This window comes from Drosophila takahashii, chromosome 3L (genome assembly GCF_030179915.1).
Source record: "Drosophila takahashii strain IR98-3 E-12201 chromosome 3L, DtakHiC1v2, whole genome shotgun sequence".
Taxonomy (NCBI): domain Eukaryota; kingdom Metazoa; phylum Arthropoda; class Insecta; order Diptera; family Drosophilidae; genus Drosophila; species Drosophila takahashii.
The window spans coordinates 32,386,074-32,402,147 of record NC_091680.1 but is presented as its reverse complement, the minus strand read 5'-3'; the positions used below and the strand labels follow the sequence as shown (position 1 = coordinate 32,402,147).

At 40.7% G+C, this 16,074-nt stretch overlaps 2 protein-coding genes across 2 annotated transcripts; both read left to right on the top strand.

The window, feature by feature from the left end:
* The first annotated feature begins 206 nt into the window (after nt 1-206).
* On the top strand, nt 207-3,147 carry LOC138912964 (uncharacterized). The gene is made up of 4 exons (XM_070215011.1): nt 207-580; nt 652-1,733; nt 2,032-2,775; nt 2,876-3,147. Exons 1-4 carry the CDS (start codon nt 207-209, stop codon nt 3,145-3,147), a joined length of 2,472 nt encoding a protein of 823 aa, XP_070071112.1.
* A 51-nt stretch (nt 3,148-3,198) lies between these two features.
* LOC123002398 (uncharacterized) lies at nt 3,199-5,472 on the top strand. Its single transcript, XM_044392532.1, has one exon. It carries the CDS (start codon nt 3,199-3,201, stop codon nt 5,470-5,472), a length of 2,274 nt encoding a protein of 757 aa, XP_044248467.1.
* Nucleotides 5,473-16,074: the final 10,602 nt, after the last annotated feature.

Genomic DNA, 16,074 nt, shown 5'->3' with positions numbered 1-16,074 from the left:
ACCATTGAAATACACACGTGAGGTTAAGCGCCGAAACTTTGGAGGTTTTACCAGTCCAAATAAAAAGATTAAATACAGTCCACTCTTTGTCTTATTCGCAAACATTTTGGTCCTTCGAGCCGGATCCATCGGTCTCGTTTAGTTTTCTAACAAATTAGATTAAACTTCACATTTTGGTGAAATCGGGCTTAACCTCAATCATTGAAATGTCGCCGCAAGCAGTGAAAACACAACTTGGGTTTTGCAAGTCGCAAATCACACGTGCACATGGTCGGGCCTCGGAGTTCATATCGACCGTAACAGCTTTGGAACATCATCTTCGCCGTATCATGGACACGTTCGATCAACTTCTAAAGCTGTCGGCGGAAACTTACTCCCTCTCTGAAGGCGAGGATTTGGCCGAACCCGATGATCTACTCGGGGACGAAACCAAGTACTACGAATTGCACGCTTTGTTATCAGATGCCATAGCAGAAAGGAAAAGGACAAACCCACATTCATCTACACTAATCGCCAACGGGGAGGACCCACTTAAACGACTGGCTACCTCGCAGGCACAGCTGGTGGCTTCGCAGACACAGTTCTTAAAGCAGGTTCGGGAATCACATACACACACTTGAGGTTTGAAAAGATCAAGATTCCAACTTTTAGAGGCAACTACGAAGATTGGCCTCAATTTTGTGATCTCTTTCTGGGATCGGTTGATCGACGAGAAAACCTAACAAGCTGCCAGAAATTCCACTACTTGAAGTCTTATTTGGATGGAGATGCCCTCAACTTGGTGAAACACATTGCCGTCACCGAGGAGAACTATGCGGAAGCCTGGGATAAACTCGTCCATCGGTACGACAAAAAGGCACTTATAACGCGCTCGTTTATTGCGGGATTTTTGTCGTTACCCAACGTTGCAGCTTCGGGAGTGGCTGCCCTGCGCAAGCTGGCCGATACAGCAGACGAATCTATTCGAGGACTACACGCACTTGGATGTGATCAGCGGGACCCATGGCTAATCCACATACTACTAGGCAAATTGGATATGGACACACGCCAATCATGGGCGGAACGGCAAGAAGGCTGCTCGAACGACGTGAAGATCGGGACCTTCTTGGAATTCTTGTTCTCCAGATGCGACGCTCTGGAATCTTGTCAATCAACTCCCAAGGCATACGGGAGGCGCACCGCCAACGTACACATCGCTGGCGAAGCTTCAAAACCATCACAAAAACTTTGTATTGTCTGCACCCAACCAAACTCGATAATGGCTTGCACTCAATTTCTATCAATGGAAATACCGGATCGGCGATCATTCGTAAAGCTTCACAAATTGTGCTTTAATTGTTTGAGTCGCAACCATGTCGCTAGGCAGTGCACTTCGAAATTCAGATGTCGGCTCTGCAAAGGATCACATCATACATTGGTACATCAAGAATCACAAGGGGAACGTGAGCCCCCAGCCGCTAACTCATCGGACAGCAGCGGCACAAGAACCGAAGCTCTACCAGCCGGAATATCGAACTTCTCCGTAGAGACTGCATTTCTTGCTCGAGCGCAGACCATGATGCCCACCATACTAGCTTATGTGGTGGACAGATGTGGTACACGGACGCTGTGCCGAATTCTTTTGGATTCGGGATCAACCATTACATTGGCCACGGAGGCATTCATTCAACGCATTGGCGCACCTCGTACCCACGCGCGCATTTCGGTAATGGGTCTTTCTGCTCAAGCCGCAGGTACAACTCGAGGATGTGCAACAATTCAACTGCAATCAAGAGTCTCGCAGGACGTCCAGGAGATTAAAGTTCTAATTATGAGTTCTTTAACTGCATATGTACCAGCCGAAGAGGTACAAATACACAATTGGCGAGACATACAAGGATTAGACTTGGCTGACCCCATGTTCGCCACCCCTGGAGACATTGATGTCATTATCGGATCGGACCAGCTATGGAGCTTCCAACGGCCAACGAAAACTGTTAAGTAAACCTAATTTATTCGCACTTAACACGTTCTTTGGTTGGGTAATTGCAGGTTCCGGGGACTTACAACAGGTAACTGAAAAACCGGAACAGGCTCATCATGCTCAGGTCGATTTGGACGAGGCGGTGAGGGCATTCATGGAAATGGACACTATTCAGCCCAGTCAGGCAACTATCGATGCATGTGATCCCGTGGAGCAGCTCTTTGTCGACACCCACAAACGAGATCAGGACGGCGTATACATTGTGGAGTACCCGTTCAAGAAGGACATGCCGACAATTCAGGACCCTTCTCTGCGTCAGGCTTTGAATCGATTTGCAATGCTGGAAATCAAATTTCGCCGGAACCCAGCATTGAAAAATCAATATTGTGAATTTATGAAGGATTATTTACAACGGGGGCACATGGAAATGCTGGATAAACCCCAGCTCAACGTGCCAGAGAAGAATTGCTTTTATCTAGCTCACCATGCCGTCCTCAAAGCGGAAAGTTCCACAACCAAATGTCGTGTGGTATTTGATGGATCCGGTAAGGATATCACCGGCCATTCTCTCAACGATCGCTTACACATCGGCCCGCCGATTCAACGAGATCTCTTCGGAGTTTGTTTGAGATTCCGACAATATCGATATGTGGTTTGTACGGACATTGAGAAAATGTTCCGGGGCATAAAGATAGCTCCCGAACATTCTGATTATCAACGAATTGTTTGGCGAAAGGAAGAAAAGGGACCCGCTTCAGCACTATCGGCTGCTAACTGTAACTTACGAGCTAGCACCATCACCTTTTCTGGCAGTAAGAGTTCTCAAACAATTGGCAGACGACTATCATCACCGATATCCACTGGCAGCTTCCTCACTATTAACGGATGCATACGTTGACGATATATCAACAGGTGCGGATACAGAGGACGGACTCATAAAACTGCAGAAGGAACTTGTCGGGCTGCTGGCGGAGGCCAAATTCAACTTGCGAAAGTGGAGTTCCAATAGCAAAACACTTATGGATTCCTTACCAAAGGAGGATTGCGCTTTCCAAGCAGGCACCACTCAATCGAACAATGTGAAAATATTGGGTCTACTTTGGAATCCCGATACGGACACATTTTCTACGTCTCCACGATCAATTATTGTCACACAATTGCCCACCAAGCGGACCTTACTATGAGAGCTCTCCAAGATATATGATCCATTGGGTATTGTATCCCCAGCTACAGTTATGATGAAGATACTCTTTCAAGAATGTTGGCTCTGTTCTCTAAGCTGGGATGAACCCTTGACTGAAAACATTGCCAGGAGATGGAGCATATTAGCAGGCGAGCTGTCAATGTTGGCACAATGTCCAATCCCTCGATACTTGGCCAGACCCTCGCAAGCTATCGAGCTGCATGGATTTGCGGATGCCTCTTCACAAGCAGTCGGAGCCGTTGTATACAGTCGAGTTACAACAGGGATGGAAACGATTGTCACGCTAATCGCAGTCAAGACTCGGGTAGCTCCTATCAAAGCTATTTCGATACCGCGACTGGAACTCACAGCAGCTCACCTACTAGCGAAACTACTAACGCTCGTCAAGTCGTCTTTGTCAATCCCGATTACCGGAACCTTTTGTTGGACGGACTCTGAGGTCGTTCTTCACTGGCTGTCAGCCCCACCTCGACGATGGAACACCTTCGTATGCAACCGGACGGCTGAAATATTGACAGAGTATCCCAGAAGCTGCTGGAACCATGTACGTTCGGAGGACAACCCAGCGGATTGCGCGTCCCGCGGTCTGCTCCCCTCCACATTGCGGGATCATACTCTATGGTGGACAGGACCTACCTGGTTAGCGGAATCGCCGTCTTTGTGGCCCACTGGCAAAAAAGGGCAGAATCGAAAGCTGCCTGTAGAGGCACTTTGTGAAGAAAAACCGGACAAGCAACTCAATTTCTCACTGGAAGCTACTCATCAGGATATTCTCGATGGTTTAAGTCACAAACTTTCGAGTTGGATTCAGCTTTTGCGAGTTGTTAGTTACGTTTTCCGCTTCATAAGCAAAGTGCGCTCCAAGGTGAATGCACGTCTTACCAAAAACTCGGATCTCCAAAGGTCATCGCAACAAGCTGTTTCACATAGCGGATTCTTGACAACTAAGGACTTGCAGTACGCTCGGAAGAAATTGTTAAAACACATGCAAATCACTTCATTTCCGTTGGACTACGACGCTGTCAAGCATGGTCAATGCCTGCCCAGAAAATCAAAGTTGTTGAGGCTCACACCGTTTTTAGATGAGTCTGGACTGTTACGCATCGGTGGACGTATCGACCGATCAGTATTGCCGTTCAACGCAAAACACCCGATTATCGTATCAAAGGAATCTCCGCTGGCACTACTCATCATACGCTATTTTCACAAGGCTAATTTACACACGGGAGTAGATGCCACCTTCCACCACGTTCGTCAGCAATTCGGGATTTTGGGAGCCAGAAACCTGACTCGTAAAGTAGTTTTCCGCTGTAAATCCTGCTTTATGAACCGACGCCTGACGCAGCACCAGATCTTGGCCGATTTACCGATACCACGAATCCAACAAAATCCTTGCTTCAGTCACACTGGCCTTGACTACGCTGGACCCATCGCTATTAAGGAAACGAAAGGTCGCTCTCCTCGCATCGGCAAAGCTTGGTTCGCCATATTTGTTTGCCTGGCCACAAAGGCGATGTACCTAGAAGTCGTCAGCGATCTCACCACAAAAGCGTTCATTGCTGCGTTCAAACGGTTTTGTGCACGTCGGAAAACCCCCACCGATTTGTATTCCGACAATGGAACTACGTTTCATGGAGCAAGACGAGAGCTGGAGGAGATGCGGAAGTTAGTTCAAGATCAAGCTAAGGACGAGGAGTTGGCTGATTTTTTCTCGACTGAAGGCTTGAATTGGCATTTCATACCCCCCTCTGCGCCCCACTTTGGCGGATTGTGGGAATCGGGAGTGCGGTCGGTAAAGCTGCACCTACGCCGAGTTGTGGGAGCAGCCGCCCTAACCTTTGAAGAATTGTCAACAGTGCTCGCACAAATCGAAGCTATTCTCAACTCGCGACCACTGGCCCAGGTCAGCGATCACACTGTCGATCCACTTACGCCAGCTCATTTTTTGATTGGCCAGCCATATACAGCGGTACCTGAGCCTTCTTTACTGGACACGCAGATGAATCGATTGGATCGGTGGAATCAACTTCAAGCCATGGTACAGGGATTTTGGAAGCGATGGCACACCGAATACTTGACTTCTCTACAGTCACGCGGCAAGTGGCAAGAAGGGACGACTAATTTAGAAGTAGGCACTCTTGTTGTACTCAAGGAGCCCAACCTACCACCGGCGAAATGGATACTTGGTCGCATCCAGGAAGTACACCCAGGACAGGACTCAAAGGTCAGAGTGGTCACCGTCAAGACAGCACATACAACCTACAAACGCCCTATCACCAAGATCGCAGTACTTCCCCTTACCTGAACGCGTCGTTCAGGGGAGCCGGTATGTTTAAGAATTAATGCAGTAATTACAAACTTTGTTGTAGGCGATAACTATGTATCTCTACTGCTCATCCCTAAGAACACACACACATACTTTGAAACCATTGAAATACACACGTGAGGTTAAGCGCCGAAACTTTGGAGGTTTTACCAGTCCAAATAAAAAGATTAAATACAGTCCACTCTTTGTCTTATTCGCAAACACTTAAAGTTAAATAAGGGTATTTCACGTTGCGCGTTATGAACGATCTTGACACCGACTGACTCTCTTTGAACTTTACTCGCTTTTTGTACTCTCGATCGACTATTCTAGAAACGTCCTATTTGCTCTTCTGGTTTTCCTACATACATTTGAATATATCGATGCCTATTTCTTTGATTTAGATATGGAAAGTGATTAAAAATAAATTAAGTTAATATGTTATAATTGTTTAAGATGCATTATTTAGTTTAAAAGTTTAAGATTTGAGGGGCGGGAAGGGAATAGGGGATTGAGGGGATATTTACTAAATTTATTTTATATAAACTACAAATTTATTGTATATATTGGCCCAATTTGAATGGATATTTTGTAAATTTTTGTCCGAGGGTGCATAGGCGTCTATAGGGCGGAAAGGAAGGCGTGGCCCGATCGGCACAAAATTTCGTCCAGATTTTGCATATATAATAAGTGTGCCAAGTTTCAAGTCTGTAGCTTCATTTTTCTAGTTCATGTAAGAATATTGGGCATTGGGTCCAGTGTGCAAAGACACCTTATGTCCTTAATTTTTGTGACACTCATCAGGTTTGTGTGAATTGTAGTGAAATTTTTAAAATTAATTTTCCTACTTTCTTCACAGTGACAATTCACCAACAGTCCCCAACCTGTCACTATTTTACGTAACTTATAACTATTTTTGAGCACAAGTCACCCTTGCTTTAAAAATATTTATACATGGGCGTAAGTTAAAAGCTGGAGGGGGATTACACTTCAGGCATTGCATGACATGAACTTCGCTCATGTGCTTATATTCAAATCAAAAATGCATTGCAGAAGAAAATATTGTTATTTAATTTTTAATCGCTGTTCACAAATGAAGATTTTTAAACTTGGCTATGACTTTAAAATTTTGAATGCGCCCACCTTCTCTTGTGGTTCAGTTAGTATTTTCCAAAACGACCGTATAAAAGAGACATGTAACTATTTCAATCCGAAAAGATTACCAAAATTGGTTTAGCACTCTTGATGATTTATCCCAAAAGACGGTTAAAATTTGTGATTTTTTTAAATTAAAGATAACGCATATACCAGAGCTGATGGACTATAGGCGTAGTGGCAACATATGCTTAGAAAAGCCTCATTTATAGAAATAAAATGGTGGCAGTCCTGGACACCGACCCATGTAACGGTAAAGGAACGTATTATAAAAGCAACAATTACTTAGTTAAAAACGAAAATCCTGACCAAATATTTAAAATATTTTTGTTTACCTTGGAAAATAACTGAATTTATGTTGTAAGCAGAGTTGGTATTTTAAATAAATTTAATTGTCATTTCCAATCTTATGAAGTTGGCGCGGCAACAAATAACTATGAAATTCTAAGCATTGTTAAATTTCTCAGCCCTCCTTTACATGTACACTAGGGTGGACTTTCTTAAGGTCGATTGATCTCAGCATCTGAAATTGTAGACTTCTGTGTCTAATAAATGTATGCGAAAAAAAAAATTTAACGTTTAGGCGGTGCGCAATGGTCTCAAAGTTTCAGTAAAACAACTTGTATGAATCGAAATATTTTTCTTCCTTCCTTAGGCTTAGTACTCAACCCAACAAAAAGTCGTCCAAAACAAAAAACTTCATATGAAAAACTACGTTAAAAAATTTTGTTTCATATGAAGTTTTTGTTTCGGACGACTTTTTGTTGGGTTGAGTACTAGCCCTTAACTTGTCAACTTTTTTGTTCCGTTCGAGTAATAGAGCCAAGTAGAAGTTTACTTTATGCCTACACTCAAAAAATTTTTTTTTTAAATTTTAGAAAATCGCCATAAAATTAAATATTTTCTTAATTTAAAAATATTTTCTGAATTTTAGAAATTTTTTTCTTGAATCTAGGAAAAAAGACCATAGAAAAAGAGAAAAATTATTTTTTTTCTTAAATCAAAATAATAAATCAATAAGAAAAAATGTACTTCAGCCCATCATAGAATTTAGAAAATCGCCATAAAAAACACGGTACATTTTTATAAATTTATAGAATTTTTCTAAATTAAAAAAAAATTTTCTTTAAAACAGAAAAGTAGAATTTGAAAATCACCATAGATTTAAGAAAAACTTTTTGTATTTCTTTTATGCTTCTCATTCTTTCTTCGAAACGAAAAAGAAGAAGACATGCGGTTAGTCCGCGGCGCGTTGCGACGACAGTTTTTGGTGTATGTATGCATATGTTTATGTGGGTTTGTGTGTATGATCGAGAATTTTCTTTTGCGTAGCTTGCATTGTTGTTTTGGAAATGCAGTCTCTCGCGAGAGAGTTGCTTGCGCTGCGCTGTATCTTGAACCCTTGTGCTCAGTTTTGGATGCATTCGAAGTAACAAGTTTGTGTAGAGCCTATTTAAGAAAGTTAAAGTGTGATCCCTCAAAGATGAAGCAATTGAAATAAATTGAAATATAAATTTGGTAAGAGTGTGCAAATTTATGGTAAGCAAAGGGCATACTATTTTAATAGATTTGGCTATTGCAATATTATATAATATTAATATTATAATATAATATTAATTTTTATTTTCACTTTCAGGTATTGTTGGAAATTTTGCAGTAAGTAAGTAAATTTTAATAATAATATATTAAATACTTAATATAAATATTAATAACACTGTGCAGCATTTTTAGTGCTTTTAAATTTACCTCCATAGATGCTATATTTTATGATTCCTTACGAATTCCCAAGTTAAACTGCGTTTTCCAAAAAGTTCCCCGACGCATGGATTCTTAGCAAAAGGACCTCAAAGTTCGAAAAATGCAGAAATTGGCCAACTTTCCGGAGCTCTCAGAGGCAAACGGATTTATGGTTTGATTCGATGTTAAAGTTTTTTAAAAGATACACTCTTTATCTTTCAAGCCCCATAGAATAATTTTAGAATTTATTTTAAGGCAGAAATAAATTCCAAAAAACATAGTCAAAAAACTTAAAAACATACAGCTGCGATAAAAATAGTAGTAGTATTGCCGCCCTGTGTTTTTAAAAGTTTGTTGTTGTAATTCAACTTCTTCTGTCAATATTGTATTGATTATAATTGTACTATTAGACTTATTGGATAAGAAAAGTGACAACAACAAACTTTTAAATACACAGGACGGTAACAATACTACTATTTTGACCGCAGCTGTATGCTTTAATGTTTTTTGACTATGTTTTCTAAAACTTGTTTCTCCCTTAATAAAAATCCTAAAATTATTCTAAGTATGGGCTTTGAAAGATAAAGAGGTTATCTTTTAAAAAACTTTAACATCAAACAATCCGTTTGCCTCTATGAGCTCCAGAAAGTTGGCCAATTTCAGCATTTTTCGAACTTTGAGGTCCTTGCGTCGGGGAACTTTTTGGAAAACGCAGTTTAACTTTGGAATTCGTAACGAATCCAAAAATATAGCAACCATCGAGGTAAATTTTTGATGCTGCATAGTGCAATTTGTAAAATCTTTATTTTCCGTATATTATTATTATTAACGTCTACTCTGGTCGTTAGTGATCGCACTCACATCTATCGTAAGCAATCGATCAATCGATTCATCATCATATCGATAATTATATGTGTTGTTTCTTAGAGTTACCTTATCTAATTATTACAATATTTACACTATTTACATTCGGCCGACCTGACTATAGATCGACCACGATCTTTACAAATAAAGGTCAACAGTTTCATTAACATTACTTATCCAAGGTTTAAGTCTAGCTGGTTCTAAAACACCTCTAAATGGCATTTGCGTTAACTGGCAATCAACAATATCAACGACCTCGTACCTATCATTATCAAACACACGACTTATCTTATAAGGTCCACGGTACTTAGAAGCAAACTTCTTATTGACTTCTGCAGTGGTATCGATATTTCGTATAGCCCTATAATCAACTATTTGATATTCTCAAGGAGTTCTATGCTTTCTACTATACAACTCTTCGTTTCTCTATTGGGAATTCTGAATATTGACAGCTGCGTGCTCACGGATGCTGACTAGATCTCTAGGTTCATTATTGAATTTACTCTCCAAGTATTCAGAAAGCTCATCCACTATAGGTCCCTTTTGTACTACTCCAAACAATAAAACACTTGGCGGTACCTGGGTGCTACTATGCACTGCGTTATTAATTGCATATTCGACTTTATTAAGTAGCTTATACCAATCGGACTGACTAAGAGGTTCTGCTAATTTCCCTAACATGGGCGTTAACACACGGTTCACGGCTCTACCTGGCCATTACCTTGAGGTGCTCCCGTAGCTACTTTCCTCTAGTTTCGCTCTCAATCGAACTATATTTTGATCTCTCATTTGCTCAGTTTGTAGAATCAGGTCTACGTTGTCAGGTGTTGCTCCTACGACTCCTACTAAAGGTATTGATTTTAGAAAAGTGTCCTCACGAGACTCCAATTTATCATTTCCCCAGGCCATTTTACTACCGTAAATGTAATTCCCATTAGCTTTATTTTCCTCTTCTTCCTCACGAAGATTCTCTAACATGGCACGTATTCTCTCCAAGGGGTTATAGTATAGTATAGTATAGTATAGTATCTACAGGAGTGTCTCTACGGATATCTAAAAGGCTTTCAATAATGCTATCTCCACTGCTCCCATTAAGGTTGTCTTTACGGGTTTCTAAAGGTTCGTCTCTACGGTTCTCTACGGATCTACGGTCTCTATAGTTCTTTAAAAGTTTGTCTCTAGGGTTCTCTACACAGTGGTCTCTACGGTTCTCTATGAGGTTTTCTAACAAGTCTTCATCATATTCGAACTCGCTACTCTTTAACAGCTTCACAACTTTTATTTGTCTGCTCAAGGCATCAACATGGGCCATATTCACCGGGTCTATGCATAATTGAGTAATCGTAATTCTCTAACTCAAGGGACCATCTGGATTAATAGATTTTCTACTAAGTGTCTGCCCCAACGAATTGCAATCCGAAATTAATTTAAACGGCCTGTGCTCAAGGTATACCCTAAAACGGCGCAATGAATTTAATATTGCAAGTGTTTCCAACTCAAAACTATGGTATCGTGATTCTGCTGCAGTGGTTTTACCTGAATAGAACGAAATAGGATACATTTTCCCATCATCTTGTCGCTGTAATTATATAGCACCAAGCCCATGGGCACTGGCATGTGTATGGAGGTCAGTTTCTTGACCAGGACTAAAAATGGCTAAGACAGCTGGTTTAGCTAAAGCATTCTTCAATTCATTAATTGCACTTAATTGCCCATCATTGAGTGGAAAAGGACCTCCTTTCTTCAATAACTCTGTCAAGGGTTTAGCTATTCGCGCAAATAATAGGACGAAACGTCTAAACTACGAAAAGAATCCCAAACACGAGTGAAGGGTATGAACACTTTGGGACACAGGAAAATTTCTCAAAGCTTCCAAATGCGATTCACTAGGCTTAATACCATATTTACTAATACTGTACCCCAGGATCTTACATTCTTTCTTCAAAAATATACATTTCTTCTTATTTATCTGCAAATTATATTCACCAATACGATCCAAAAGTTTTCCTAAAATCTCTAAGTGCGCATATAATGCCTTTGTCTTCTTCTCTTCTTTCTAATAAAGTCTGAAAACGTTTCTGAAATAAATCGTTGGAACACTGCAGGAGCATTCTTCAATCCAAAAGGCATCCTCAGATACTCTTACTGTCCTTGAGGGGTATCAAATGCCGTATATGGCACAGATTTTTCTTCGACCTCTATTTGATAAAATCCGCTTTTAAAATCAATCACAGAAAAACAAAATACTCCAAGCGATCAATTATCTTTAACGATACGCTTGTTTAAACCTCGGTAGTCAACGCACATTCGAATTTCCCCAGACTTTTTATTCACGTGACGCATAAGGTGAAGCGCTCGGACGTATTACGCTTTTCTTAAGCAAATCATCAATGATCTCTGCAACTTTCTCTCTCCAAAGTAAGACAGACGTCTCGGAGAACAGTAAAACGGAGTGGTAACGGTTAATCTAATGGACATCCGATATCTAGGTGCTGTGTTATAATCGTATTGGTTACTAGCATAATGCGATTGAACAACTTGTTCACACATCTTTGCCGAATCTAACCCAAACTCAGTTCCTATCTGAAAAGAATCGTCTAAAAATGGTTCCTTGCGCATCCTTGTCAGCATTCAGAATTTCTCCAAAACTATGAAAGTTTTGAAAGTAAACCTAACTTGGGAATATGGCTTTAATTAGAAGGTACTTTAGTATTTTTGTTTAAGATGTGTGCTGGTTTTATCTTCGCGGTGAAAGGAAGAGAGTCTTTTGACTTACCAGCATTAATATTTATTAATTTTAAGAATGACTTGTACTTAACCTTATGAACTTACATTCATTATTTTAAGTGAGTCTCTTCCTATCAGTACAGGGTATGGTAATATTTTATCATCGATTATATTTAAGAAAAGAAAGTATGTCTTGGCGTAAAACTTAACAGAGGCCTTCACAATGCCCCACATTGATAGTCGCGGTCCTCCTAAATCAGCGTGCTTAGATTTTTATACCCGTTACTCGTAGATAAAAGGGTATATTGTATTCGTGCAAAAGTATGTAACAGGGAGAAGGAAGCGTTTCCGACCCTATAAAGTATATATATTCTTGAACAGGCTCACTAGCCGAGTCGATATAGCCATGTCCGTCTGTCCGTCTGTCTGTCTGTCCGTCTGTATGAATGCTGAAATCTCGGAAACTACAAAAGCTAGAAGGTTGAGATTTCCCACACATATTCTTGGGCTTCCTACGCAGCGCAAGTTTGTTTCAGTGACGGGTGATGGGTAACGGGTGACGGGCATTAGATAGTTGGGACACCAACCCGACTATAGCGTTCTCTCTTGTTTTAAACTCAAAACAATAGTTTTCGAATTAAAGACTTACGAATAAAGCTTACCGGACTACCAGTATCAAATAAACGTACAGTAGAAATATATTTTTCCTTTTCACCGCGAAATCCTTAAATTTTGATTGGTTGAACCGCTGTCAAGTCCTCTGATCCAGATTCCTCTTCATCTTGCATCAGCGCCGTCCTTGTTGACGCCTCTCGCTTGGGGCATTGCTGGTACTTATGGTCCAACCCAAAGCACTTGAAACAGGCCCCATCCGGTCTCTTGGGTCGCCCGCACTCTCTAGCCATGTGCCACATTTGCCTGCAATTGTAGCAACGAATGCCTTTGGGAACGGGTGCACGTACTTGGAGTTTCCCCAATTTAGTCTGCTCCTCCGGCTTTAAAGTCTGCTGCGCCGGCATTTTCTTCAGTTTTTCATAAATCATAATTTTCTGACGCACTTCGTGCAAAGAAGTGCAGTAAGCCATTGCAGACGCCTTTCCAGACTGATGAATCGGACGATATCCTCTTGCGCAGTGCCGCACATAACAAAAAATGGTGCAGGGCACTTTCTCCAGGTAATTTCTTCCTGGCTTCTAGCTACTTGAACACATCGAATGCAGTGACCTTGAGGTCAAAAGCTCGCAGCCTCGGCCAATTTAGAGCTGCTGCTTCGTTCATAAATGCTCTTGCAGATCCGGTCAACAAGCGTTTAGCCAAAATAAAACGTTTTTTCTCCGGCACGCCATATATATCCATAATATTAGAAAAGTCGTCGTAGTACAGGGTATTCATTGTCCCCAGAAAACGGTTGAATTAGGACGTCCAGATCACTGATATCGATGTCGGTTTCTTAACTTCATTTATTTTGGTTCAACTCTTTTTTCAAATCAGCCACACGTTTACGCGCAGCGTGCAACTTCTCGACTTGCTGTAGGTGTTGTAGCTCTGCCTCGACTCTCGCCGACACTCGTGCACGACGCTGCCCGTTCACCGCCGCCGTATCGGAACTTTTCAGGATTGCCTCCGTCATCAAATCACGATCGCAACGCTTCACGTGTTATTACTAATTATTAGAACTTTTCAGAACTTCTTCCCCGTCTCTTTTCTGCTCACGTTCCAATTCGCCACCAACTCAATCGTCGCCGTCTGCTCTATTAGAACTTTTCAGAACTTCTTCCCCGTCTCTTTTCTGCTTACGTTCCAATTCGCCACCAATACAAGCATCGCCGTCTGCTCTAGAAACTTCTGCAGCTCCACCCGATGCCTCCGCCGAGCTCAGTTCCTCTAGGTCAAGCTTATCAAGTTCCAAATGCTCCAGGCTTGGCTTCTCCAGGTTGTCCATAATGGTTTTCGCCGCCGCGCGCAATTGAGGGCTGGTGGCGTTTCTTGGAAAAATACGTTCTCCCGCTCCAGAAAAGCATTCAGCTCGGGTCTCGCCTTCCTAATTTTACCCCACACCTGGTATGTAAAATCTTTGTTTTCCGTATTTTATTATAATTAACGTCCACTCTGGTCGGTGCTCTGTCGTTAGTGATCGCACTCACATCTATCGTACACAATCGTTCAATCGATTCATCTTCTTATCGATAATTACATGTGTTGTTTCTTAGTGTTACCTTATCTAATTAATACTATATTTACACTATTAACAAATTATATTTTTATCTTTTTATACCCTTGCAGAGGGTATTATAATTTCAGTCAGATGTTTGCAACGCAGTGAAGGAGACGTTTCCGACAACATAAAGTATATATATTCTTGATCAGCATCAATAGCCGAGTCCATCTAGCCATGTCCGTCTTGTTTCTTTTCTTTTTTTTTATAGGAAATATTTTATAAGTAGTAGTAGTAGTAGTAGATCTTTTATTTAATAAAAAAAATATTGGGGGTTGACATAATACATATATAAAAATTACTTTCTAACATAAGGACATATATATATTTTTCTTTATTAAAACCGTCAGCTGATCTCCGTGCATATAAAGATGACTTCCCATTCTAATATACCTGGCTTCCCTGGTCTTCCCCAGATACCAGATCGTTCGAATGAAAAGCGCCCTTACATGCAAAGGTGTCTCCTACTGAAGTGTCCTGTTTCTGGTGTTGAGTAAAACTTTCGCATCCTTTAGCTTTTGTTGCAGGTGTTTCTTGAAGCTCATGTTTGATGATAAGACCGTTCCCAGATATTTGTACTCCTTTACTACTACAATTTCGGTACCATTCAACGTCCATCTTTCATCTCTGGCCAGGCGTCCATTGGGATCTTTGATGCACATAACTTTCGACTTGTCCAGGTTAATTTGGAGATTCCAGTTGGTACAGAAGATGTGGGTGTAATTGATCATATTTTGCAGCGTTTGCATCACCATGTCGTATGCGTACATGAGCACTTAAATCTGATGGTCTGCAAATAAGACTCCTCCCGGTAGGCCTTCTGTGATGTTATCAACGAATAAGGAGAAAAGTAAGGGACTAAGCAGACATCCTTGCTTAACTCCCAAATATTTATAATATTATTTTCATCTTTTTATACCCTTGCAGAGGGTAGTGAGGTAGTGAAGAAGACGTTTCCCATAAAGTATATATATTCTTGATCAGCAACACAAGACGAGTCGGTCTAGCCATATCCGCCTGTCCGTCTGTTCGTCTGTCAGTCCGTTTCTACGCAAACTAGTCTCTCAGTTTTGAAGCTATCGGCTTAAAACTTTCCCAAAAGTCTTCTTTTTATTGAAGGTAGTATATAAGTCGGAACCGACCGGATCGGACAACTATATCTTATAACTCCTATAGGAAGGAAAATTCTGACTTCGTTGTTTCTTGAAATATTACCTTATACTCTTGGGGATATTATTTTTTAAATATTTCTGAATTTCGAATTAAATAGTTATGTAAAAAATCGGACGACTTTATCATTTAGCTGCCATAGGAACGATCGGAAAGTTAATGGGAAAATAATAGGAAATAAATTTTACTTTTTTTGGTTTTTATTGTATTCTCTTCTACTCTAGGACATGACTCTTAAATACTTTTAAATATTTCCGAATTTCAATTTTAATTTTATCAAAATCGGACGAACAATCTAAAAATTAATGAGAAATTAAATGGAAGCAAATTATAGCTCCGTTGGCTTTTGTTGTATTTTCTTCTACTGTGGGATATAATTTTTTTTTTAATATTTTCGAATTTTGAATCAAATTTAACAAAAATCGGACGACTATTTTATTATATGCTATATATATATATTATATTATATATAAACTACCATAGGGAAGGATAAATTAAAATTTTTCCGATTTGTAAGTTAAATAGCTCACACAAACCCACTCCCCACATATAAGCCTACCTCTTTCCTAATCCCCAACACTCATCTCACCCCGGGCTGGACTAAGGTGCCCTGGACTACCGTGCCGAGAGTCAATCTGGCTGGGAGCCCGAGTCAACAAATAACTCAGTCTCTAATGGTGGGCTCAGGAAAGTGGCGACCGCCGGTTCTAACCAGTCTTACCCGGGTGCAGCGG

Coding starts and splice junctions, on each gene's coding strand:
- LOC138912964 (XM_070215011.1), top strand. CDS start 207: ATGTCGCCGCAAGCAGTGAAAACACAACTTGGGTTTTGCAAGTCGCAA. Junction 581..651: donor CTGGTGGCTTCGCAGACACA/GTTCTTAAAGCA, acceptor TCCAACTTTTAG/AGGCAACTACGAAGATTGGC. Junction 1,734..2,031: donor TCTTTCTGCTCAAGCCGCAG/GTACAACTCGAG, acceptor GGGTAATTGCAG/GTTCCGGGGACTTACAACAG.
- LOC123002398 (XM_044392532.1), top strand. CDS start 3,199: ATGATGAAGATACTCTTTCAAGAATGTTGGCTCTGTTCTCTAAGCTGG.